General features: G+C 41.6%; 1 protein-coding gene across 1 annotated transcript; it reads left to right on the top strand.

The window, feature by feature from the left end:
- The first annotated feature begins 1,557 nt into the window (after positions 1 to 1,557).
- Positions 1,558 to 23,927, top strand: LOC148411909 (tumor necrosis factor receptor superfamily member 10B-like). Its single transcript, XM_088435748.1, has 10 exons — positions 1,558 to 1,739; positions 14,291 to 14,489; positions 15,614 to 15,745; positions 17,968 to 18,079; positions 18,150 to 18,286; positions 18,356 to 18,448; positions 18,522 to 18,568; positions 20,257 to 20,544; positions 20,619 to 20,655; positions 21,722 to 23,927. Exons 1-10 carry the CDS (start codon positions 1,707 to 1,709, stop codon positions 22,021 to 22,023), a joined length of 1,380 nt encoding a protein of 459 aa, XP_088291874.1. The 5' UTR covers positions 1,558 to 1,706; the 3' UTR covers positions 22,024 to 23,927.
- Positions 23,928 to 25,171: the final 1,244 nt, after the last annotated feature.

The following is a 25,171-nucleotide window of genomic DNA, read 5'->3' as shown; positions in this document are numbered from 1 at the left end:
CTCTTAGTTTTTTTTAAATTTTGAAATGTCGATTGTTGCTTTGCGGCAACCACACACAGCAATGGCCTAAAGCAGGCAGGAAAAGTGCACCTTTAGCGCAGAACTGCCACACGGCTATGTTAAAAAAGTGTGCATCAAAATTCTATTTTATACCCTTTGATCAATCACAAGCTATCAAAGCGAACATGATGCATCTCGCGATGGCGTACGCAAAATGGCTGTAATTGCTTCCTTCACACCGCCCTGGGTTGCCACGATTATTTGTATTTGCAAATGACCCCCGCATTCCGGGCTATAATTGCATTTGTCCACATTTCCTGAGAACACACACACTACACACTTGCACAAATACATTTGGGAAAAAAAAAAAAAGTCCAGCGACTATTGTTCAAATGCTAGTTTTGTGATTGAAATAAATTAATTGAAATTGATCTGCAATCGCTTACGTACTAAAGTAACTGATTACTTCAGTTCATAATGCATTTACTACCAGCAATCGGAAAAAAAAAAAGAAAATACCTAGGATTGAATGTCTCGTCAAAATCTGTCTTTGGAATTGAATGAGTTAATAATAGAGAAGATTTTGAAAACAATTTTGATTCATGTCATTTTGTGTACCATGGAAAAATACCATCTAACAGAGATGTTTATACTTTTTATATCCACTGCACTCACACACTTAAACAGACAGGCAACACTTTAGATGCAGTGTGATTAGATTAACTTTGGGCGGAGACATGTTGGACAGGATGTTTATGTCTTTTGATGTTGAACAAACACAGCATCCCATTAAATGGAGTGCACACATTCCTCTCTTGACTTCTTTATTTACGATACATATTTTCAACATATTTTTAATTTACACTTTGCATTACCCCCTCAGTGACTCTACTGCACTTTCTCCTACCCGGGGCCCGGAAAGAGGAGATGATTTGTATCATAATGCTTTTTATTATATTAGATTCCCTTTGTTACGCTTTGTTTGTTTCATAATGCTTATCAAATATAATTTTAGCCCAAGCAGGAAATCTCAGTTATCTCTCTTCTTTTCTGCTACTTTTCCCCCCTCAAAGCTAAAGAAGATAGGGGTAAAAAAAAAAAAAGATGGCGGTATAGATTATTTTTTATTTTGAGTAAGTGTTATTTTATAGCACATAATGTCCAGTTTTTTATAGTTGAAAAAAACTCTCACTCTATACATTACATTCCTTCGCAAAACGTGTTTCGAAAACGTATTTTTATTGATGTTATGTAAAAAGCGCTGTGTTATTTTGGGGATTTCACTGTGCGAAACGTTTAGCGTTGACCCCTACTGAATATTCAATAAGCTTCCTCGTGATTGGTTGTTTAAAAGTGAACCCCAACTGTGACCCGCTATGTCATGAATAATTCATGAACCTCACCGAGATTGGCTGAGAAAAGAGTATCGATCGCCTACGTCATGAATATTCAATTGTCAAACCCACCGTGATTGGTTGTAGCATCCGTGACGTCACAGCAGCCGAACGAGCCAGAGGCAGGAATCAGTGCAGCTGAGTTTGGCCGGCAGTCGGGAAGTGTGAAGGTAAGCCGTTGACAAGTCCTACCCATGAGAGAAGTCGGCTGACGGATTTGCGTATTTCTTCCTCTTTATTTTTATTTCATTTTTTTTTTAACACCGCGATTCCAGAGACATTTTAGGCTGAAGTCCCACGGACGTTTTCGTAATGAACACCGGGCCGGCTGTCGGGAAGATTTGCGTAAGTAAAAACACACGAAATGCCATTCATTGTATATTTGTGTTCTGTTGGTAAGTATTCATGAAAAATGGCCGAAAAGTGTTCGATTAAGTTGTAAGAGCGGCAGGGGCGAATTGCGAAGAACTTTTGCGACAGTGTGAAGTGCCGCCGGTGCAGACAGAACCGGAACCAGCCGCCCGCCTGCTGGCAAGTTAACTATTTAGCTAATGTGTGTGAGAAAAATTACAGTGCAGTTAATCGGTGTCCGAAGTCACACCAGAAAAATGTCACCCCTCCCCAAAAAGTGTGAATATTTAAATCATGCTGATTCTATTTTATTTTTTTACTCTCAAACTAACTCACTCAATGTATAAGCTTAGCCTTTTAAATGGAACATTAATGTTAAAATACTGGCAGGAAGCCAGGACTTGTATGAATTGCAACAGGTGTACTTCTGCCCTCTTGATTTAAATGTATGTGTTTTTTTACTGTATGTGATTTGCACAGATAGATTAACTCATTCAATCCCAAAGACATGCCCTTACATATTTTCAAGAGCCCATACTTTCAATTCCCAGGTACATGTTTGTATTTTTTTACATTTAGTGTCTCTAAAAATGGCTGCTCCTCGTTGAGTTACTAACTGATTACTTTAGCCAATCAAGTACTAACAAAATAAGAGGTGAGTGGTGTCCAAACTGCGGCGTGAGGGCCGTTTGTGGCCCGGCATCCATATTTTAGCGGCCCGTGGCATATACTTAAATTACAACTTGATATGGCCTGCAATGGTATTTTTTTTAAAAAGTGATGACAATTTTTACGATAGACAGCAGGAGAAGTGTGAAAAAGTAATCCTAATTTTAAAAGAAAGTCTTGACAAAGCTACATTAAATAGACAATGTGTAACTGCTTTCTCAATTGACAGATTTTTACAATGTTTCATTTGTACGTAAAAAAATAATGTGGCCCTTTGGACAAGTAATGAAGTACAAAAATTATTACTGAATTAATCAATGATTTTAGGGGTAGTAATTGATTACTTTAAGGACTACAGTACTATCAGTAATTACATTAGGTAGTTAAGAACATAAAGTAATTATTACTGTAGTGTTTAATTCATTTACTACCAGACATTTTTAGATATTCCTTGGGCCAAACACAGTTAAAATGTTATATAGTCCAGACATTCATATCATGCATTGCTCATAAGAGTACAAATACTCATAAGAGCCAACAGAAAGCAAAATTTCAAAGTAAAAAGCACTGAAGCAAACGCGTGCTAACTGACGGCCGATATCAGAATGTAAAAAGTGAATTTGACGAAACAATCCCCCGTTCATAACATAACAAAACAGTTAGCATTGGCAAACACACGTTTGACATAAGAGACAAAACAAACCACAAAAGGCGGCGGCAGATGACTCGAGGTTGACAAATGCAACGACTCGCGTTTTGAGCACTGACAAACAAACCAGATTGCAACCACAACAAATGTTTGACGTTTGACGGTGAGTGAATGACATTTTAACCTCCAAATGTCACAAGTAGTTGGGGATGCCTTCTGTAGCATAGATCTTTGGAATATTACATGATGGTCAACCTCAACTGTAGGCATGAACAAATTTGACGGGTTATGACGCAAAGAGAGAAAACTAACCACAACAAGGCCCCCACTGATTTATTTTAACATTGTAACATAATGATTAGAGTCATTCACACGACAAGGAATTGTTGTCAAACTATCAATCTAATCAAGCTAGCAACTGCTAGCTGTCACATTGTTATGAATGATGCTAACTTCAGATAACTGAAATTAACCTTAACGTTTGTCATACTAAATAAAAACTCAGAACAAGTTGAACTTGACACAATGAATGATCTGCGAGGAGTAAACTATCCTAACTAACCTCAACGAGCAGATTTTGGCTACGATTGTTTACGATTGTCGATACTCGCCTATCCCTTGACAAATGACCTATTGAACAAAGTGAAGTAGAATTCCGTTATGATGCTCCAACGGCTTCCTTATCACTTAATTGCTGTATCGCAAAAGTGTTGGCATGAGTGCAGTGTTGCATTGTTGACTTCAGGTTAGCGCGCGCTATTTGTGACTCCTTGTCACATTATCATCAGTGGACTGTCATGTGAAGACAACCCCTCCCCCCAGTCGCCCCGTGTCAAAGACCTCAGAAACTAGTTTGAACCTCTCCGCGTTTCGGGCAGTGACGTCACTGTTTATCTTTTATGTAAACCGCAGTACATTCTGGCGGAGGCCTCGCCAAGTGGCCTTGTTGCTGGGGGGACTGGAAGGAAACAAGACCCCCACCCTTGATCCACCCACACACACCAACTCTGCCTGCAGGCTAATCCCCCCCCCCCCCCCCCCCGCCCCCCCATATGCACAGATAGCGCGCCTACGTGCCTGCCTGTCCCGTCCACTTCCTGTACACACATGCCAAGATATTAGGGGGCATCAGTTGCAACTGTAAACTTGATGTCTATCTCTTGTGTGTCTGCCCGGGTGTGGTTTCACACAGGAAATGCTGCCCCCCTCATGTCCACTGACACCCGCCCCCCCCTCACAGTACAGAAAAGGGCAAGACGGACATCTGGGACATGCTCGGGCAAAACCTAGCGTAGCTTATGGGCGCCACGCGGAATGATGCAACCGGCCGGCAACTCCCGGCACAGGTGCTATGTCAACGGGGTGGATTATTGGGGGTGGGGGAGGAGGGGTTGTTGCTAAGGGGACCGGTTCGCCCAATCGTAGAGCGGTGGACTCACTCAGGCAAGTGTCACCTGTTCAGGTGTGCCCGGGCAGCGGCGGCATTCCAACGCTGGGCGGGATGACATCAATGGTTCACAAGGGCGGAATCGCTCGTCGGCCTACTTTAGTGTTCATTAGTGTTGCTCATCATGTTTATTAATAAAGGGTTTTACTACACAGTCTCGTAAATCTTTGACAGAATTGCCTCAGGCGGACGGCAGTGTTATTTAGCTGGACTGCTAAGTAACGGATGACACAAACACACACTGCTGCTCCAATAAGCGGACGCAAACATGCACCGACGCGAACGGCTATTAAAAAATGTCTTCATTACTTGTTTTTCTGATTTTTTTGTTAACTTTAGTCTTAATAGTGAGGCGTGTGGTAGCGCGCTTACCTCAGCTTCCCAAATATAGTTAGCTGTTTATCGCTAGCATCAACCAATTCCCACTACGGCAACTCTTCAGAGTTATTCATTTTGAAATATTGATGCTTATATGGAACACTTTTATGTTATCTTTCAAGTGTCAAGCCTTCATAGCTTAGCATAGGTTGGATTGTTTTTTCCAGTGTTTTTTCATCAGTTATTTTCAAATTTTCAACTGCTGTTGCCACGGTGACGGACTGATGACCAAGGAAAATTATGCTGATATAGTTGGTCTCAACGTTTCTGAAATCATCTGAACTTTTCCACACACATTACAGCTAAGAAAATAATCAATATTATTACAATATATACTGTGTTATTAGTTGAATGCTCCTGAATATAAACTCAACAGAAGTCGGCCATTTTTTTTAGATCTCATTCACATTTTGCCAGTTTTTTAATCTGATTCATTTCATTTCCCTCCGCCAGAAAAAAAACAGATCCAATGTGCTATTGTTGATTATCATTTTGACCCTTTGATTTTTATTTCAATTACATTTAAAGGATTGAAACATGATCAAAGATGATTAAAGTTTAGGACCACAAGATTTCTGTGTACGTTAGCCTCAAAGTTGTTTGGAGGGACTTAATGGAACTTGATAAAACTGCGCTAATGTGCACTCAAATCCTTTTTTTTTTCGACATAGAAAATGTCAAATTGTTGCGGCGATGCCTTTGTGACGTTAGACGTGGCAACACAAAGGCTTACTTTGATGGCGCTAATGTGATTTGCCAGGCCAAAGCGGCGGCTCCTTGTGCATTCTTCAATGTATTAGTCACCCCCTCACGTTGGTGTCGTCGGCCCCGACACTGCCAGCCGTCTTGTGAGCGGCCGCTCGGGCCTTAATCGAGATTGGAAAAGCTCCGCCCGTGGCCCCGGGCCGCGCACATGTCTGACTGTGTGTCTGCGTTCATCGGCCGTCCTTTCGGCCGAGCTAAGAAAACAAAAAAACTGGCAAACTCCCAGCGGGCTTCGCTCGGCTTCGTGCGTTTGGCATCAGCGGGGGCCACGCGCCCGCCTGGACGCTCATTAGCGTCGATTGTTTGGCGACGTCGCCGAACCTGCGAGCGACACGCGCTCACCTCCTGAGGAAACTCAAGAATGTGTGTCGCGGGGCCGCAAGCATTGCTGGGTTTAAAAATATCCTGCCCGGCGGATATGTTGTGTGTGTATGCAATGCGCCGGCCGTTTTTGGGGGGGGGTGACTGTGGCGCATGAAGCCCCTGTATTGTCTGAGCTTCCTGTTCTCCCTGAGAGGAGGGGGCCGCCGCTTTTCACACGCTCCCACTCGTGCACTCGTTCTACACGCTATTGTACACGCATACTTCAACACTTTACCGCAGTTTTTACGCCGGCGAGTCGCCGCGGGAGATGCACACAGAGTGCAAGTAACGACTGAGACATTCAATGTCATGTTCGATGTTGAGTCACTATGTAAGCGCATTGCCAGCCCGGGAACTGGGACTATTGTGTTGGAGTGTGCACCGTCGGAGCTATTGTCTCAATTTAATTACAGGGGCCCAAAAAAGACCCTGTAACTTCAAGAAGTATACTAGCCTTTGCGTAACCTTTTTAGTACCATGGACACAAATGCATATTTTTGCATTGGTATTTTGCATCCATTTTTAAAACATAGCAGGAAAAGTTCATCAAGATCGTATCTCTGTTCCAACTGAGCTCCAATCTAGTCATAAAGCATCATCCACATCAATGAATCCGACTGAGAAAATGTGAAAAACTATTATACGTGAATCAATTAAGCTATTAATTCTTGAAAATGTACAGCTGTGAGCAAAGGCTTTCCAGATCATAAACCATGATCACAAAGTTGACTGTGAAAATGCCAAAATGCGCGTAGCTATTCTGCATTAATTGAGCTTATGATTCTCAAATGCACTGCTGTGAACTGAAAGTCATTTCAGGTCATCAAGCATCAGCCATTTCATAGTTGACTGAGAAAATACCAAGATGGGTAAAGCTATTATACATGAATTAATTGATTAATTCTGTAATGAACAGCTGTGAACTGAAAGTCATTCTAGGTGATTAAGCATCATCCACATCATAAAATTGACATTATACCAAGATGTGCAAAGCTGCTAAAAAAAAAAAGGGGGGGGGGGGGATTAACCTAGTCAGAATATCAATCATTCACAACACTGAATTAGAGGGTGCTTTCAAAGTTTTGTACTTGTGTTTATTGTAAAAAAAAATGCAAACTTTTCAGAAAAGGTACAAAGTATACTGATTTTTGAAACGGTTTGAACATAAACTGTCATAAGCACATCTTGTGCAGAAAAAAAGCTATTCACAGCTCATACATAACCTCCAAAAACATCACATTAGGTTGTACTTTTTTGTAAACCCATCTCCTAAACCAACCTTTAGCATTCTTCCACCTCGCTTTAGATCATTTTCAAGTGTTTGATTTCTAAAACGGCCATTTTAATCAAATTAATTAAACATATTGTAAATTGTCCAGCCCTAGCTAATACTCATTTTGCGTGTACTGTGGCAACTGCACCCACGCAACTTGCTCAGTGAATTTTTGGCGGCAGTCGAGCTGCACTGCCAGTTGTTTTGTAGGCCTCGATGAGGTTGGAAGCAGCCTATTTCAATTAAGCACTCATTCTTGTCATAATTGAACTCACTACGCTCATTACGCCCCTAGCCGTCATTCAACGCGCGCACGTCAATCCGGCTTTGAGCCCGGCGCTCGGCGGCTTGTCAGAAACAGCTGTAACGTGTTAACATGGCCGCCGTTTGGATCCTCGCCGCGCTCGCGGTTCGGGGGAGGCGACGGCGATAAGGAGATGGCGGCGAGAGGCATGTCACTCGTTTGTAAGAATTGAGGCGCTCGCTCGGTTTTTGGGCTGCTCTTTGCGGAAAGCGGGTGGGGTTTGGTGATTAGTGGTTGGTTGGAGTCGTTGTTGACTTTGACCTCCCAGCTGCCTGCTGTTTGGAATCCAGTAGAGTTGTTTGGCTTGGAGCAACAAATCACGCCGCTAGTGCTGTTTGGCTAGCGCTCAAAGGCTAACTGCGTTGCGTAAACGGCAGCGGCAGACTTTTTCCACTGTTTGAGCTATAGATGAAACGCTAGGAAAGTTTGGTATCACGATTCGTCTCAGCAAAGTGACGGCGTCGGGGATTTACTCATTGGGGTGCCGCAAGACTGGAGCCAAAGCTCTACCGTTCAAATGATGATTTATCATCATAGTGTCGAGAAATACTATATTGATGGGTGCACACATAGGGAGACTGAGGAGAAAAAAATGTTCGGCAAAAATACACATTATACTAACACAAAAAACAAGTGATACATACATTATCATGAAAACGTATGCAATATTTTCATCACCAAAATAAAACACAAATCTGATCTCAAAAATATGTTGATAAATAGGATGTTTAATTGACACAGGATAGAAAATAGGATACAAAAATAGAATATCTTGTCAAAAATACACACACACACTAATATATATATATATATATATATATATATATATATATATATAATTGCTAATACATAATCAAAGTAGCCAATAAGTATCCAATAATGTTGTAAAACTGAATTCCTTACCTGGTAGAGTGCTTTTTTTTTTTTTAGCCTAAAAGAAAACATTGCAAAAAAATGTGTTGGTGAGTTTGAGAGTCTGGAACGGATAAATAATGTTTCCATTCAATTCAAATGGGACAGTTGATTTGCCTTACAAAGCTAGTCATATAAGCAATGGTATGTTAGTATTGACCCGTTTGCACCTCTTTTTCCCTGTGCGCGTTGGCCAATTTGAGAGCAATGCTGCTGGACGATTAGCGCTTAATGAGAAAAGCATGATTGCGGCCCAGTAATAGGGGACACATCGTCCCCGTTTAAAGCCCCGCTCCGACTAAAATCATCTGGACAATATTGAATAAACGTCTCCTTCCTTTTGTTCGCCGCCCGCCGCCTGTTTGTACAGTCATTTCGGGGATGCGCCCTCCAGCTAAATGGCCCATTGATAAGCAGCTCTGCGGATGTCCTGTCCTCGGTGGAGGAACCTTTTCAGAGGAAGGCCTTGACAAGCCTCCTCCTTCATTTGATTGCCGCTTTAATTGCTTTAACATCGTCATCACAATGGCAGTCTGTGCTAAGTGGACTGGACCACCTCCAGGGTTTGTGGCTTTGGAAGCTTTTCTGCTCCGGGGTTACGGTCACCCCCTGCCGCCACCGCCTCGCTTTCGGTGCTGCCGCAGTGCGGCTAGCCAAAAGTATTTATGTGCCCGCGCCTTCTCTGTTTTTGCTAGCGCATTTCAACTTGACGCCGCCAATGTGGATAAACATGTCAACTTACAAGCTGTGTTTGAGGGAATGTTGATAGTAAGGAGTAGACTCAGTGCGGCTGCTGTTTTTTAAATCAGTCTTAATTACCCATGCAGACTTGACTGCGCTGAATCTTGAACGGAAACAAAATAAATGCGAGCTGCTTTTCACAAATGGTCTTTTCTTAATTTCTGATTGTCGAATAATCAAGTTTGACATTTATCTGATTGTTTTGTTGACGTTTTCTTGAGCGCAGCGCCATCAAGTGGATGCATAACGCAACCCCAGCCACTACTGTAGCTTCTATTCTATGCACCTTATAATGCATGTGAAAAGTTTTAAAATAGGTATCTAACATTTGTTTGTTTGTTTTTTTTAAACGCCATGTTCTGCATTAGACTGCTCTCAATTGATCAAAAATGAAGACACCTTTTAAGGCTAGCTCAGTGCTAGCGTCATAATCGCAACCTGCTTGCAGCAGTCTAAACAGACGTAGCGAAAAAATGCCAACAAATTTCCACTCGTTTGATGATTTCATCTTGCCAACTTTACCTATGTTCAAATAGTCATGAATTTGTTAAAAAAAATAAAAACTTTGACTGTTATAGTCGAATGAGGGTGTATCAATACTCTACGACAACGGCACAAGCCTGGTTTAGACTAGCTTCGTCTAGTGACTTTAAAGTGGTTAAAAACTTTATAACCGTTCAACATTTTTACGGCCGTCCCTCGCTATTGTGGCCACAAATTTATCTGTGCATGAGTGAACCAAACAGTTGCTTGACGCCCACGCGTTGTCTCGTATTAACGACCATTTCCCAACATTTCCTGCGACGTCGCACTCTTGTCGTACTGGTGTAGCGTTGCACTTTGGGATCGCCAGTTGTCTTTTTTTTTTTTTTTTTTTTCCCAGGCCTTCTTTTTTTCCTGTTATGTCCGCGGCGCACATGTGCTTCCTCGCAGATACTTTCACGCGAGCCTTAATTTCATCAAGTGTTTGACGTCCTGTCCCCCCGCCTCCCGCTGCGCGCTCACACAAGCGTGCAGTGTTCAAGTCTTGCTCGACCGCTGCTACCCCCCCACCCCCCCAATCGCCCGCCTTTCCTCTCTCTTCTGCCTGCGTCCAATGTTTGGATAGATGTAAAAGGCCTGATTGTGACTCCTAGCAGCCACTTTGGAAAGTTTGACGTGAGCATCAAGGAGGAGGAGGCAGAAGGAGGAGGAGGAGGATGGGAAGGGTGGCAGTATGGGATGGGGGGGGGGGGGGTTCACAGGACAAGAGACTGAAGGGAAAAGTTCTTCCCAACAACAAGGCATGGCAACACTCCAGGAGTCCTGCTCGCTCCCTCGTCGGCGTCCTCTTTGGCCTCTTGCATATGGCCTCCATTTTTACTTGTCTCTCAACGTCCTAGAAGTGCAGCCTTTGATCCCTATAAATGCTTTAGTGAGGGATAGGTGTTAAAATACTGTTTACAAGCTATGCGGACAGCTCTTCTCAAATAGTGGGGCGGGACCCCCTGCGGGGGGTGTGCTGATGACACCGAGGAAAATATCTGACATTATACTAATGCTTCCCAATTGTTTAGGAAGCCCCCCCCCCACACACACACACACAGTGCCGGCTAAATAAAATTAGTATCTGTAAAAGTTGTTTTAGTGCATCGCCACTGAATCCTTTTCTGCTGACAAAAGAAAAAGCTATACAAATCAACTTTCAACAAATAATTATTTATAACAGGGTTTATACAGGGTACAGGTTAGTCTAAAGCAGAAAAAAATAAGCAAGCGCATATATGTGCCTGAAATGTAATTATGCCAATCCTTGTTTTATTGCATTTACACTTCACACAGCAAATGAAAACATTTTCCCTGGGTTTGCCCCCCCCAACCAATCCCCATCTAAGATTATCTGTAAAATTTGTTTAGGTGTACCTTTTTTATAGTTATATATAAAGTTAGATCTTTTTTTAACATTTACATAGAAAAAGGTATTAAAAATCAACTTTCAACAAATGTTAACTACTGTATAACAGGGTTTATACAGGTTAGTGTAACACTGAAAATAAGGGGCCTGAAAATGAAAAAAAAAAAATACAAAAATGATGCTAATCCTTATTTTATTGCAGTTACACACTTTTCCCCTGGCTGACCTGCGCCATTGTTTAAGAAGGACTGTATGATACCAATGCACGTTGATGCATCATCTGCATCCATGACAATTTTTGTCATTGTGCTAAATAAAATTTTACATCTCAAATCTCAAAGTGCCTATAATATTAAACGTTGGTGTAGTAGGGGTCCACAAAATATCAACCTCTGGACAGCAAACAGACCCCTAGGCCATGGGTTTGAGACCCCTGATTTAAAGTGTTTTTAATGCGCAGTTTTATGACCTCAGATGATTGTGAAGGTCGACGATTACAGCAGGGTTTTTTTTTTTTTTTTTACAAAATTTGAAGCTATTAAAAAGGATTTAAAATCAACTTAAGGATCTCTGCGCGGTGTCGTGCGAGACAAAAGCCTCCAACGCAGCCTCCCCTTTATCCCGGCGGTGTCGCGTTGCGTCGGTGTCGCATGTCGCGCCGTTCAAAGCATCCGCGTTGGAAGAATGTGGGTCATTTGAAGTCGAGACACTAAAGCGTGTTGTTGGCCCGTGAATGGGCCCTTCTCACGTTGACGCGCTGAAAAGCGTGCGAAGAAAAACTGCAGTGCCCTGAGGGGCCTCGCTAAAGGAGCACGGCCCAGTATTCTTCTGGGAAGCCCACCTACACAAGACTGCCATTATCCGCCCAATGAATAGCTGCGCCATCGCGTCGGACGCCGCTGTTAGCTAACACCGTTGCTTCTGTCAAGATATTGGGGGGGGGGGGGGGATTATGCTAGGCTGTCAGCATCCGAAACTCAAAGCACGGTGATAAATTCAAATTTTAGCATTACAGTCTGAACACTAAAACCAAAAAGGACTAGAAAAAAACACAAATATACAATGTTATCCAATCAATTCATCCCTTTTCTAGAGCCGCTTATCATAAGACTCGCAGGCTTGCTGGTGCCTATCCCAGGTGACTTCGGACACCCTGAACTGTTTGCCAGCCAATCGCAGGGCACACGGAGACCAACAAGCATTCACGCACCCAATCACACCTAAGGACAATTTAGTATGTCCAGTACACCTGCCATGCGTGTTTTTGGCGTGGAAAGAACCCACACGGGCTCGGGGAGAACATGGAAACTCCACACAGGAAGGTGGATTTGAACTCCGATCCCTGAACTGTGAGGCCAGTGTGCTAAACACCGCTCCACCGAATCGCCCGGTAACGATGGTAACCGAATTTAATTCATAGTAGTAATAAACCCAACAAAAATTCATTAAAAGGTTAGTTTCATTTTTTGCGAAATCCACTGGAAACAATTCAGACAATCTATATTCATTTTAACTATTTCAATCGCAAAGACGAATTTTAATATTTTTGAGTTGAGACATGTAATCCCGAGTAATCAATTATATATTTTTCTAGTGTTTGGCTGAAGGAGGGTCAAAAATGGATGGTGAATTAAGTACTATAATTAAGTACTAGTAAGTAATTGATTACTTTATCATCATTTAAGTACCAAAATAATTGATTACTCTAGCTACTAATTGCTTCCTTTAGTACCTAGTATCTCGTTTAGTACCTAAAGTAAGCAAATATTTTAGGTAATTAAGTACTGAGGTAATCGATTAGTGTATGCAATTATTTTAGGTAATTAAGTACTTAAGTAATTAATAAGTGTATACATTTAATAGGTAATTGGGTTTTAAAGTAAGTGATTACTTCAGGTACTAAAGTAGGTGAATGCGTTAATTCCTCAAGTAATTCATTACTTCAATCAATTACTTTAATTCTGCACATTGAATGCTGGACCGCAAAGACGTATAAATACGTCTTTGGGATTGAATGAGTTAGATGCTTTAACATAAATGTAACATTCATAGCTTGTGCCTAACCTACTTAAATGCGGCGATTAACTTAATCACAAAAATGTATTTTGAAGTATTTTTCATGAGTTTTAAGCTTGCAGTACTAGGTATCAATTTAATTTGGATTTTTTTTCTATGTTAGGGTAATCTAGGGTCGCAGAATGTCTCCCGCTAAATTAATTAAGGTGCTAGTTCCTACTGTAAACACGTCTTGTAACCACTCGGCAAGCATTCTGCCACTTTTGCAAAACAATATCACGATTTAGCAATTCTTCAATTTTTTTGGGGACAATTTATTCAAATTAATTCAATTTATTTCCCAGCCCTAATCACTTGCATAACAGCAACGTTACAGATTCTCGTCTTTCAGGTTTGTTCCAAACGCATGATAAATGAAGTGACAGAAGAGATGCAAAAGAAAAAAAAAAAACATCATAAATTATCACTTGCATGTGATGAGAGCAACAACAAAACATTTTCGATCACACTTCTGAACAAAAGCATTTTGTGCTTTTTACATTGGAAAAAGTACAAAACTCTTTCTGATCAAAAATAGGCTGACATTTGGATCTGAGCTATTGAAGCAAAGACACGTTTTTTTAAGCATTTCGGTTTTGGCCCACACAGCACACCAAATAAATCAAATGACTGCAAGAACAAATGATACATTTTGTGTTTGCGCAAATATTTAGAAACTTGTTTCATACTTGACGGCGTCTTTGTTGCCTTGGCTTCAAACTCTTTTGGCTCGAGACCTCCTGTTAGGCGTTTGATGTTCTGTGCTTCATTGAAAACTCTGTGCAAAGGTGTTACCGTCAAGATTTGTCCCCCATAGGGTCAAGCTCACCTGTGACCCCAAAAAAGGATGAGAAAAAAAAAAATGTGATGTGGCACTGGCCTGCCGTTAGCATGTAGCGTCACACGCGCGCTTTAATTGCGTTCCGGCGGCAGATGTTCCGGTCAGATGTTCCGAATCACCGTGCAGATTGCCGACAGAAGGCGACCCGTGAAGAATCTTCTCCGTCTTTGATGTGACTGCTGAATGAGCTGGTCTGTGCGAGCGCATTCCGCGTCAATAAAGTAAAGTTTTGTTTTTGTCGCCTCGCGCCTCAGGTGCTGCTGGCGACGCTCCTCCTCCTCGCCAGCTCGCCGTGCCGGGCGGCCCCCGAGCGGCCCCCCGCCGCCCAGTGGTCCGCCGCCGCCGCCGCGGGCGATGACCTCAGGAACTTCACCCTCCTGCGCCGGCACAGGATCTGTGTGGAGAACCAGCAGTACCACTACCAAGGCCTCTGCTGCCTCAACTGCCAGGCCGGTACGTTCGCTTTGTGATTGGCTTTGCCGAAACCAACGCAAAAAGAATGAAAAACTCAAATGTATGGGGAAAATATGCAAATATTAGATCAGGAAAAATGGAGAGTAACTGGTCGAAAAGCTTACAAAAGAGATCAGAGGATGAAAAATACACAAATGTTGCGAGAAAATGCATAAATATTTGATGTAAAATGCAAAAATATTAGATAGAAAAATACCGACGTTTGAGTGAAAATCCACTAATACTTGATGAAAAATGCAAAAATAATAATCAAAACAGTACAAAACTTTTCATGTATTTGTGCGTGTAAAAACGATAAAATGTAAACTTCTACATTTAAAAAAAAAATCAATCAATAGCAGAAAATTTTCAATGCACTTAACCCTGAAAAAAAGATGAAATATTGATATTGGAAAAAATGCTAAATTATAGAATAATCCAAAATTGTTAGACAAGATGGCGATAAAAAAATTCATTGAAAATTTTCAAACAATATAGGAGAAATTAACCTGAATAAATCACTTAATAAAAGAACTATATTTTTTATTTGAGGAAATGCAAAACATTAGATTAAACAATACAAAGATAAAAAAAAAAACGAAAATAAAGCAATTCAAAACAAGACAAACGTGAAATTCACATATGTTTGTGGAAAAAAAACAAAGAAATATTTAAAATTTAAATTGTCAGACAATACAACAAAAAAATGGAAGTTAAAACATTGTGAAAATCGTAAAAAAATACAAAACATTACACAAATTTGCAAAAATACCATATTTTCCAGACCGTAAGCCGCACTGGCATATAGACCGCAGCAGCAAAAATTGAACAAAAAAAATGTTTTTGTCGAGGATAAGACTCACTGGTCTCTAAACTGCAGGGCTCAAATCATGAGAAAAAAGTCACGGTTTATAGTCCAAAAAATACTGTCAGTTTGGACAAGTTCAGTTGAATAAATTATTTCCAAACTCAAGTTAGGACAGAAGCCATGAGAAGAAATGAATAGGTCCAACTTTGACTTTTTCCATCTAGTACCAGGACTAAGTCTGACTTTCATACTAGTCCAAATCAATCTCGCCATATTGTTGACTTTGACAATATTTTGCTTTTGCTGCTGTCATCAGGGACATTTGTGCAGAGGGAGTGCCAACGCGATCACCAGCAGGGGGTGTGCGCTCCCTGCGAGCAAGGAAACACGTACACCGAGCATTCCAACGGCATGGACCGATGCCTGCCCTGCACGCACTGTCGACCAGGTAAACACTCGGCCTGGATAGAAAGACTACGCACTTGGAATGCCGTTTCAAAACGTTTACCCACCAAGAATGACATCAAAGACATGCCAAGTACAAAGGGGTGCGTCCAAAGTTACAAAATATTTGTGTCAAGATTTGGTGCTTTTCTTAATAAATAAATGTCAGGCTAAAATATAATAGTGCAAATTCAAAGGAGAATGACAACACAATTTAACAACAATGGTGCGAATGAGAGCCAAAAAATGTAAAATGCACAAACATTTGAGGAAAAGTGCAAAAATATTTATTAAAGCAACAGAAAATTAAGTTGAAATCAAAATTTAATTAAAATAAACGGCTAAAATATACAATATTTTTGATGAAGCATTCCTGGAAAAAAAATGAGCGCAAACAATGCTTGACTTAAAAATATGAATATATAATGCGATCAATGCAAATATATTAAAAGAAAAATACTCATGATTATAAGAAACTATAAAAAATATTTGATAAATATGCCAATACGATATAAATTAGAAACGTTTGAAAACCACAAAAAATATTAAAATATATTAAATGAGTGTAGAAAACATTTGCTAAATCCTGCAAAAAACGATGGGTGGAAAAATAAAATAAAATGTTGGCCAAAAATATGCACAAATATTTAATGAAAAATGCCCAAATGCTCAACACCTAGAAACAAAAATAGAAAATATTTTATCAACCCCAAAAACACCAGATATCATAAACAAAATACAGACATGGCAAATACAAAAACAAATTAGACGAGTCACGTAAGTAAATCTTCCCAGTAGACCTCTCCTGTTTTCCTCGCCAGACCATTAGGGAAAGTGGATCCTTGTGTTCTTTTTTTTTTTTAAATGTGTGTGTGGGTGCACCACCTCGACAATGGCGAGTGATGAAGTTACTCGGAGAGAAAGGGCGTGTCCTTTGTGGTTTTGTTGCCGCCTTTCAATGGGATGGGGTCCCGACGGTGGGGGGGGGGGGGGGGGGGGGGGGGGGGGGGGCTTACCTGGGCCGGTGCAGCCCGGGCGTGGCGTCTTTGTGTCCCGCTTGAAAAGCGCGGTCGTGTTACGCCAGCTCGCACTTTGGGGATAATCGTTCCTCTTTGCCCGCGACTCCCAATGTTTCCACGCCCTAACGACCTGCCGTGCTCTTTTCTTTTCACCTACATGGGAAAATTCATCTTTTAAGTCAGGTCACGTGCCCCCAAAGTCCACCTTAAAAACTCCACCCTTGTTTTTGTGCAAAGGTTCATCTTGCAAAACGTCATGGCTCACCTGTTTTCTGTTTTTGGCCAGATTCGGGCAGAAAAATGGAAAAATATTTGAGGCAGTGCAGGGCAAAGAAAAATCAAACTACCAAAAAAAAAGTGGCAGAAAATGGTAGAATTCTGTTTGGTCTCAGAAATTTGACTTTATTTTCAGAATTTTTCTCAGAATAAATTCAAGAATCAAATAGTGGGGCGGGCCCCCCTGGGGGGGCGCGAGGTGATGCCTGGGGGGACGCGGATGATCCCAGGAAAAAAGCTTTGTTTTTGTCATGTGGAATGTAATAGCAATAAAGTCATCATTTTCATCATTTTCTTTCAGTTTCAGGCACTTTGGTGCACTTGCTTCTTTTTTTTATGTTTTAGACTAAGCTATAACCCGTATAAACACGATAAAAATCATTAACAGTTGTTGAAAGTTGATTTATATTGCGTTTTTCTGTTGTTAATGTTAAAAAGGATACATGTGTAGGTATAATTAAACAATTTTCATCAATAATAATCTTACGTGTATTCAGTGCATCGACTGGGGGGGGGGGGGGGGGGGTGAAAAGTTTTTTCTTTTCTAGGGGGGGCCTTGCAAAATATAGTTGAGAAACACTGCATTAAATTAAGAGTTCAGATTGTCGGAATTCTCCATTTCAAACCAGAACTGTAAGTCACAGAGTTCTGATTTGTTCCTTAAATCACCACCCTGAAGAGATACACACTTTACCGGTGGATTGCCCCCTGGTGGCTAGTAAAAAAACCTGCAGATAAGGTGCGCCGGCGGCATATTAGCTGCAGGGCTCAAATAATGAGAAAAAAAAACTGTGGTTAATAGTCTGGTATTTATGGAATTAGATGAAAATGCAAGAGTCTTCAGAAATATTGGACAAAAATCAGTTTGTATTCTCAGAAGATTCACGTGTGCTGCGTTGATTTGGAAAAAAAATGCGTATGTGTCTCACAGACGAGATGGAAACAGCGCACTGCACCACCACATCGGACACCAAGTGTCAGTGCCGACCCGGAACCTTCTGCGTGCCAGACCAGGCCTGCGAAGTCTGCAAACGCTGCGCCAAGTGAGTCACCAAAACATTCCGCAAATTCCACCAATGGAAACGCGGCGATGACCGCGAATTGGTTGTTCAGGTGCAAAGCGGGCGAGGAGGAGGTGAAAAAGTGCACGCACTCTTCCAACACGGTGTGCCGAAAGCGAGACCCGTCGCCCGGCACGCAAACGCCTTTGGACCGAACCCCGCCCACTCCCGCCTCACCAGCGGACATCAGTAAGGCTTCTCTAATTTTCGATTTTTTTTTTTTTTTTTTCTCGCTAATGAGCCCGGCGTGCGTCGCAGGCGTTCCCCTGCTGAGCTGCCTCGTCATCCTCGTGGTCGCGGGCCTGGCCACGTGGTGCTTCGTCATCAGGCGCCGCCCCATCCACGGAATGTGTGAGTGCGGCGCCCGGCCGCGTTTCCGTGACGACGTCGTCCCTCGAGTAACGGTTTGCTGAAATTTCCACAGGCTTCAAGAGTCACTGCGACACCAGCGAAATCATCAAGATCCCCATCGTAAGTCTCAAAATGTATTCGCTGCGGCGGAAGCGCCGCGCTTCCGCCTCACAGATCAGAGTCCCGAGTTCAATCCCAGCTTGGCCTCCCTGTGGGGAGTTTGCATGTTCTCCCCGTGGCCACGAGGGTTCTCTCTAGCTCCTTCGGATTCCTCCCACATTCAAAACATGTCAGCTGCGTCAGACACCCAAAATTGTCCTTAGGTGTGATTGGATGCGTGAATGGTTGTTCGTCCCTGTGTGCCCTGCGATTGGCTGGCAACCAGTTTAGGGTGTGCCCCGCCCACTGACTGAAGGCTGCCGGGATAAGCACCAGCAAGCCAGCGACCCGTGTGAGGATAAGCGGCGGTAGTAAATGGATGAATAATTGCAAGAGGAAAACAGTACAGCTTTCTTTTCAAATTAAAAACTAATTAATTGGAATATGAAGCAACTTTTGTGAAAAATATAGCGCTCCATTTGCTTTACATTGTTTGCCTTTTATTTTGTTATTTATATAGTAGCTGCACCCAAAGGCCACTACAAATGTTGTTCCAAATTGTATTAAATCAGACACAGACGGCACAAAAGTCTGTTTCATTTCATCTCTTTCTCCCCAATTAAAAGTGTGTCACGCTGGTTAGGGGGTACTGGTTAGGAGGGGAGAAAAAATATTTTGCAGAAAATCATATGATTGAAAAAAAGGGTAAAAATCATCGCTTTAGATAACCCGTTTATAACGTTACACAATATTTTCAGCATTTTTTTTGTATAATAACTGCGCTGTCTTTTATTTATTTTATTTTTTTAACGAACAAATATTTGTTATTTTTTGGCAGGGGGCTCAGATAGATTATTCGCAGATCAGTGGACTGGGGGAAGGGGGGCTCTTGGCCAAAAAAAAAAAAAAAAGTTTGTGTAACTGTGGTGTAAGGTGTCAAAACAGCTGTTCCTAACTGGCAACTTTACATTGGGCTAACTCGGTCAAAGGGTGCAGAAAGTGAACAGCCAGTCAACAAACGTTTTTGTTTTCAACATGGGAAACAATTTAATTTCACTTGATTTTTCTCTCTAAAAAAAAATGGTAGATGCACATTGTGTCCAAAAATTGAAGGAAAAAAAACTTGTCATGGAAAATATGGTTTTAGTCTCAACTTCATTCAACAAAGAAAAACTATCAAACAAGAACTTTATTATAATATTGTGACATTTAAAAATAATTCTTAATAATATGTTGTTTCAGGGTTTTTTTCGGTTTTAGATTAAGCTGTAACTCATATAAACGCTGGAAAAAAACAGTTGTTGAAAGTTGATTATAGGTGTTTTTTTTTTCCTTTTGTTAATGTTGAGAAGAATATATGATTTTTATATATAATAATTTTATTTTATTTATAGTCAGCGTGGGGAGGAGGGTGAAAAATGTTCTCCTTCCTGGGGGGGGGGGGGGGGGGGGGGGGGGGGGGCTTGCCAAAATATAATTGAAAAGCACCGTTCCAAGGCAAGTTTTTAACTATCTACGAGTGCCATCTAGAGGAATGCAAAAATTTCCCAAATGCTTCACGAAGCCCCATTTGTCCATCCCGACGAGTACATGGGGGCGTGCACACTTACGCAACTCCCTTTTCTGCCACATGTGTCGCGTCATGTCTTAATAAACGAATGAGCATCAACAGAAAGTGAAACGGTTTTCGTTTTTTCCGTCCGGGTCAGGATGAGAGCGCCCCCACGGCGGAGGAGTGCCAGAACAGCCGCAACGCCGGCCTCGAGGGCGACCCCTCCCGCCCGGAGTCCCGCCCCCTGCTGCAGGAGACGCAGGCGGGCATGACCCACAACAAGGCGTCGCCGCCCATGGAGGACGAGGACCGCGGGCTGGGCGACAGCTTGCCCAACACCACCAGCTCGTCGCAGACCAGCCTGTCGGCCCCGCCCGCCGCCCCCCCTTCCGGGGACAGCCCCCAGCAGAGCCCCGTCGCCCGCAGGCTGAGCGCCGCCGACATGGTGAGGCGCGCTCGCGAAAAGCCCCGCCTCCGCGTTCGGGACGCCTGTTTCACGCCGTCCCATCTTGTCGGCAGGAGGATCCTCTGCAACGCCGCCTGCTGCCGCTGCAAGGTAGGAAAATCGGCGAAATGCGGCTAGGCCACGCCCCCCCCCGGGCGGCGAAAAGCAAGAAACTAATTGAAGACGCCGCAGCGGTTCACCTCGGTTCACAAGTTGCGTAAAGCCTAACCGGAGCTCCCAAAATAGGACGTCATTCTCAGAAAACGATTGTCCGCCGATCAAGAAAGCCATTCAGTTTTTTTTTTTAACTCATTCACTGCCGTTGACGGCTATTAACACCCCAAATCCATTTCTACTAAGCCCGTAGTGAACGAGTTCTTTATTTGACCGTATTTTCCGCGTTAGCAGGCGCCCCTAAAAGCCTTCATTTTTTTTCAAAAGCCGACAGCGTCCCCTTATAACCCCTTATAATGAGTTGTCAATTTTAGGAGACGAAAAAATAAAAATCGCCATTATTCTAGCAATATTTTAATCAATTAATTGAAAAAGGTCATTGTTTATTTTGTATTGTTTCGTTGAGGAAAAAAAAAAGAGCCATACAACGGGTTGATGTTGTACTCAGTTGCTGGCTCGGTCATCGTTTTCCAAAGTAAAAGCAGATGTTTGCAAATGTCTTATTTTGATTAAGCTCAAAAAATAATCGGCACGCTCTCGTGAGCGACGACAAAAATCAGGGAATGATTAGCGCCGAGAGGCTGAAATCAATTCATATGAATAAATTGAACCGACGTACGCATGGGTAGAACTGATGTCACCGAGCAATTTGAGTGGTTGAAGGAAAAAAAATAATCGCGGATAACTTTAATTATTAAAAACATTTACACATCAGAGAGAAAAATGCTATGTATAGTTAGCAAAGTGTGCGCAAGGGTTAACGTTTTCAAAATTCAACACTTTATGATCAAAAATGTTTCTAGTTTGAATACGGATTTACCTTTTTTGATTTCACTTTGATGCATTGGTTATTTTTTTCAGATTCAGACTAACCTGTAACCCGTATAATAGTGTACATTTCTCGAAAGTTGCTTGATATTGCTTTTTCCTTTTGTTAATGTTTACAAGGCATACTTTTGTCCGCGCCGATCGTTTTGGCTAACGCTACGGCGCGCCTCCGCAGAGTCGGAGAAGTCTCTGAAGAAGAGCTTCGACCTTTTCGACAAGTACCTGGACATCCGGATCCACAACAAGTTCTTCCGCATGATCGGCGTGAGCGACAACCACATCCGGCAGGCGGAGAGCGGCGCCGCCGGCGACAAGGTCTACGAGCTGCTCAAGAACTGGATGCAGCGGCAGGGCCTGAAGGCCGACATCAACCAGCTGCTGCAGGCCCTCCTGGACCTGGACCAGCGCCGCTCGGCCGAGAGCATCGCGTCCGAGGCGCTCCGGCGGGGGTACTACGGGCACGAGCGCGCTCCCTGAGGGACGCCGCCGTCTCCTCGTCGGACCTTTACCTCCTCGTATCGAGAGCCAGTAATTTGTCTTTCTTTCCATCCCTTTCCGCTCGAGTGGGGGGGGGGAAACCATAGAAGAATCGCGGCGGAAGAAATGACTCTGCGCATACTTGGCGCCACCTGCTGGCGAGCGCATACACTGGTGTGGCGCCTCCGCCGCTGGCTCCATGTCGTCACGCCAGCGGTTTGTTTGCCACTTCATTTTTTTTTTTTTTTTCCGACGTCTTTGATGCACTGCCTCCCACTGGCAAAATCTTTGCACGCTTGTTGTTGCCTTGGCTCATTTTTTCGGTTTTTCTTTTTCGTAAACAAACCGACGCCCGCTGCTGGCACAGTCGTCGCACTCCTTGTGAGGGAGATTTTTTTCTTTTTAGGGAGGAAATATTCTTATAAGCTTACGACTTTTTTCAGATTCTGGTTATTCTCGCAATTAGCCTCCGAAGAGTCCGCCATTTTCCCAAAAATTAACAAAATTTTGTCACGTATGACAAACTGTTGAAAGACTGGTTTTCGACAAATTATGTGACTATTTTAATATTTAAATTTTGTCAGAACATGATCGATTCTCTTAGGATGTATTTAATAGTGAATATTTTCTCAAATATTTTTAAAACTAGCAAAAAAAAAATTGCAACATTCTGAAAAATGACATTTGGATTTTTCATAAATATATTTTAATACTCTAAAAATGACAACTTTTTTCCCCTCAAAACGGATTTAATTATAAAATCATGACTTTTTTTGCATGAATTGAAGTTTATTCTCATGCAATAATTTAAAAAAAAAAAAAAAACTTTTTCGCTAGTTTTCTGTAAACATAAAAAAAAAATACTCAATTGTATTTTCCAAAGATTACACATTAAAAAAATGTTTGACTCGAGAGAACCAAATTTGTGAGGTCGAGATTTCATGCAAATTTGCAAGCCTAGTTTTTGGATTTCTTTTCCAGACTGCTTTAGTCTTGTAAAATATTACTCTTGAAATATGTGACTATTTGTTTTTATTTTTTATTTTTTTAAATATAAACTGTCCTCGACTGACATAATGTAGTCACACTACTTGTTGGGATGAATTTTATTTTTCCTTTCATCTACGAAACATTTAAGCGGGGCCTCAGTCCGTTACAAGCGCTACGCATAAATCACAGCCGTGTCAATTCTACCTTTTTATTTATTGCCTTATTTATTTTGAGCGCTACTTATTTATTCCTCGTAGCGTTGCCATACTTTCTGAAAACACTGTTGTTACTTTTCAATTCGTAGGTGAGCTGACATTCTTTTTTTTTTTATCGACGTTATAAATTTGGATGTGAGGCTAAAAAGATCAAGCTACAAGCCCCGCCCCTCATTCTTGTTACTAGGCAGATTTTGTGTTTTGTTTTTTTTTTGCCAATGGGCCAATGGAAAAAAAATGCATAGCTGCTTGTTGCTAGGCAGATGAAGGAAACCTTTTTTTTTCAGGATTTTTTTTTTCCCCCAACAGCCTATTAAGCCGTTATTGCCACACTTTTTTTTTTTTTTTAATTCCCTTATGTTTGCAGTGAGCCTCTGTGTGTATTTGGTCTGTGAGTGTGCGAATGATAGTAATTGTGTGTGTGTGTGTTCTACTGTATCGTGATGCTCAGTGCTGGCGCTGCCATCCAGTGGTTGACAAGAGACAGTTCATCCTGCATCAATTTCAAGACTTGGTCATGTGACATTTTTTTTTTTCTTTTTGTGGGCCTTTTGTCATATTGTATCACTTCATAGATTGTAGGAGAGAAGCAGAAGAAATAAAATGACATCCACGGAAGAAGCAAAGTTGAGATGTAAGTTATCAGAAGAATGTTTTTTTTTTATTGTACAGTTGGAATAAATATTTTGTACAGAGTCACCTTTTGAATTATTTGAATTGTTTTTGATTATGTTATTAAATTACTATTCTATTTCAACTGTATTTTTTTTTAATTGTATACGTTTTAGCTTTAGTATTATAGCTAACCTTTCCAGGTACTTTATTTATTCGGAGTAATTTTTAGTACAGCAATTTTTATGATTTTTTTTTTTAAGTCAAGCTCCATTGCATAAAATCTAGAACTAGCACCCTTGAGACCGAGATATAAATTCATCAAAATAACGTACTGAGGTCATGTATCTAATTATTTGCGACCACTGGCAAAAAACATTGACATTTTTCCTACTTTTTTGTGTCAGACAAAATCCAGCATGACATGGCCCGAGGCGGCCATTTTTAATTCAAGGTAAAGTATATTCATGCATTTTTGTACGTAAACAAACAATTTCACAAGCGATAACAAGCATGTCTCCTGCTCTTTTTGCGGTCAGAGGCTTTTATTGTCCAGGCCGCCTTAACGCCTGGAAAAAAAAATTGAAAAATAAATTAGCTTCAGTGTCACTAGCGCTGTGGGAACTTCACTCCGGTTCCCAGTGGAGAAGTCAGATGACGAGCGGCCTCGTGATTCTTTTGTTTCGGGGAAACGGCGAGACTACTTAACTGGTTCGCTACAGGAATTGTATTAGATGTCGGTTAAGAAAGCGACATGGAGACATACGATTCTTAGAATGAGAATTAAAAAGCGGATAATCGTAGTGGCTCGCACAGCTGGCTGTGGAAATGGTACCTTATCGAACAAGAAATTTGGATCGGCTACTTGCTCAATTTGTCAAGACGAATAATTTGCAACATGCATCGTTAGAAAAAAGAAATGAAGCTCATTTATTTATAAACTAGCATTTTTGTTTTTTTTGTTTTTTTTACAGGAAAGCTAGTTTGCTAACGAATGTGTATTTGTTTTAGCATGAAAGAAAAATCAAGAGCATGGCCACTCGCTTGCTTTAAGCTAGTTTCAATTTTTATGGGCCAATACAAATAAACATTCATTTAGTGGCTAATTTGTTTGTTATGAATTAGAATGTTTTATAGTGTGTTAAAAATAGCAGGGAATCTAATTTGATGAAAAGAAGCTAGTGTGTGTGTTTTTTTTTTAACACGTGGGAACAATCATTAGCATTGGCACCGGTTTGCATGCTATGAGCTAGTGTTAATTTTTAGGGGGCATAAAAACAAAACACACTTTAGTATGCTAGCTAATTAAGTTTTTTTATGAAGTAGAGTTT

The sequence above is a fragment of the Hippichthys cyanospilos genome, chromosome 15 (assembly GCF_059441005.1).
Source record: "Hippichthys cyanospilos isolate Australia breed blue-spotted pipefish chromosome 15, RoL_Hcya_1.0, whole genome shotgun sequence".
Classification (NCBI taxonomy): Eukaryota; Metazoa; Chordata; class Actinopteri; order Syngnathiformes; family Syngnathidae; genus Hippichthys; species Hippichthys cyanospilos.
This window is presented reverse-complemented; position numbering and strand designations above follow the sequence as displayed.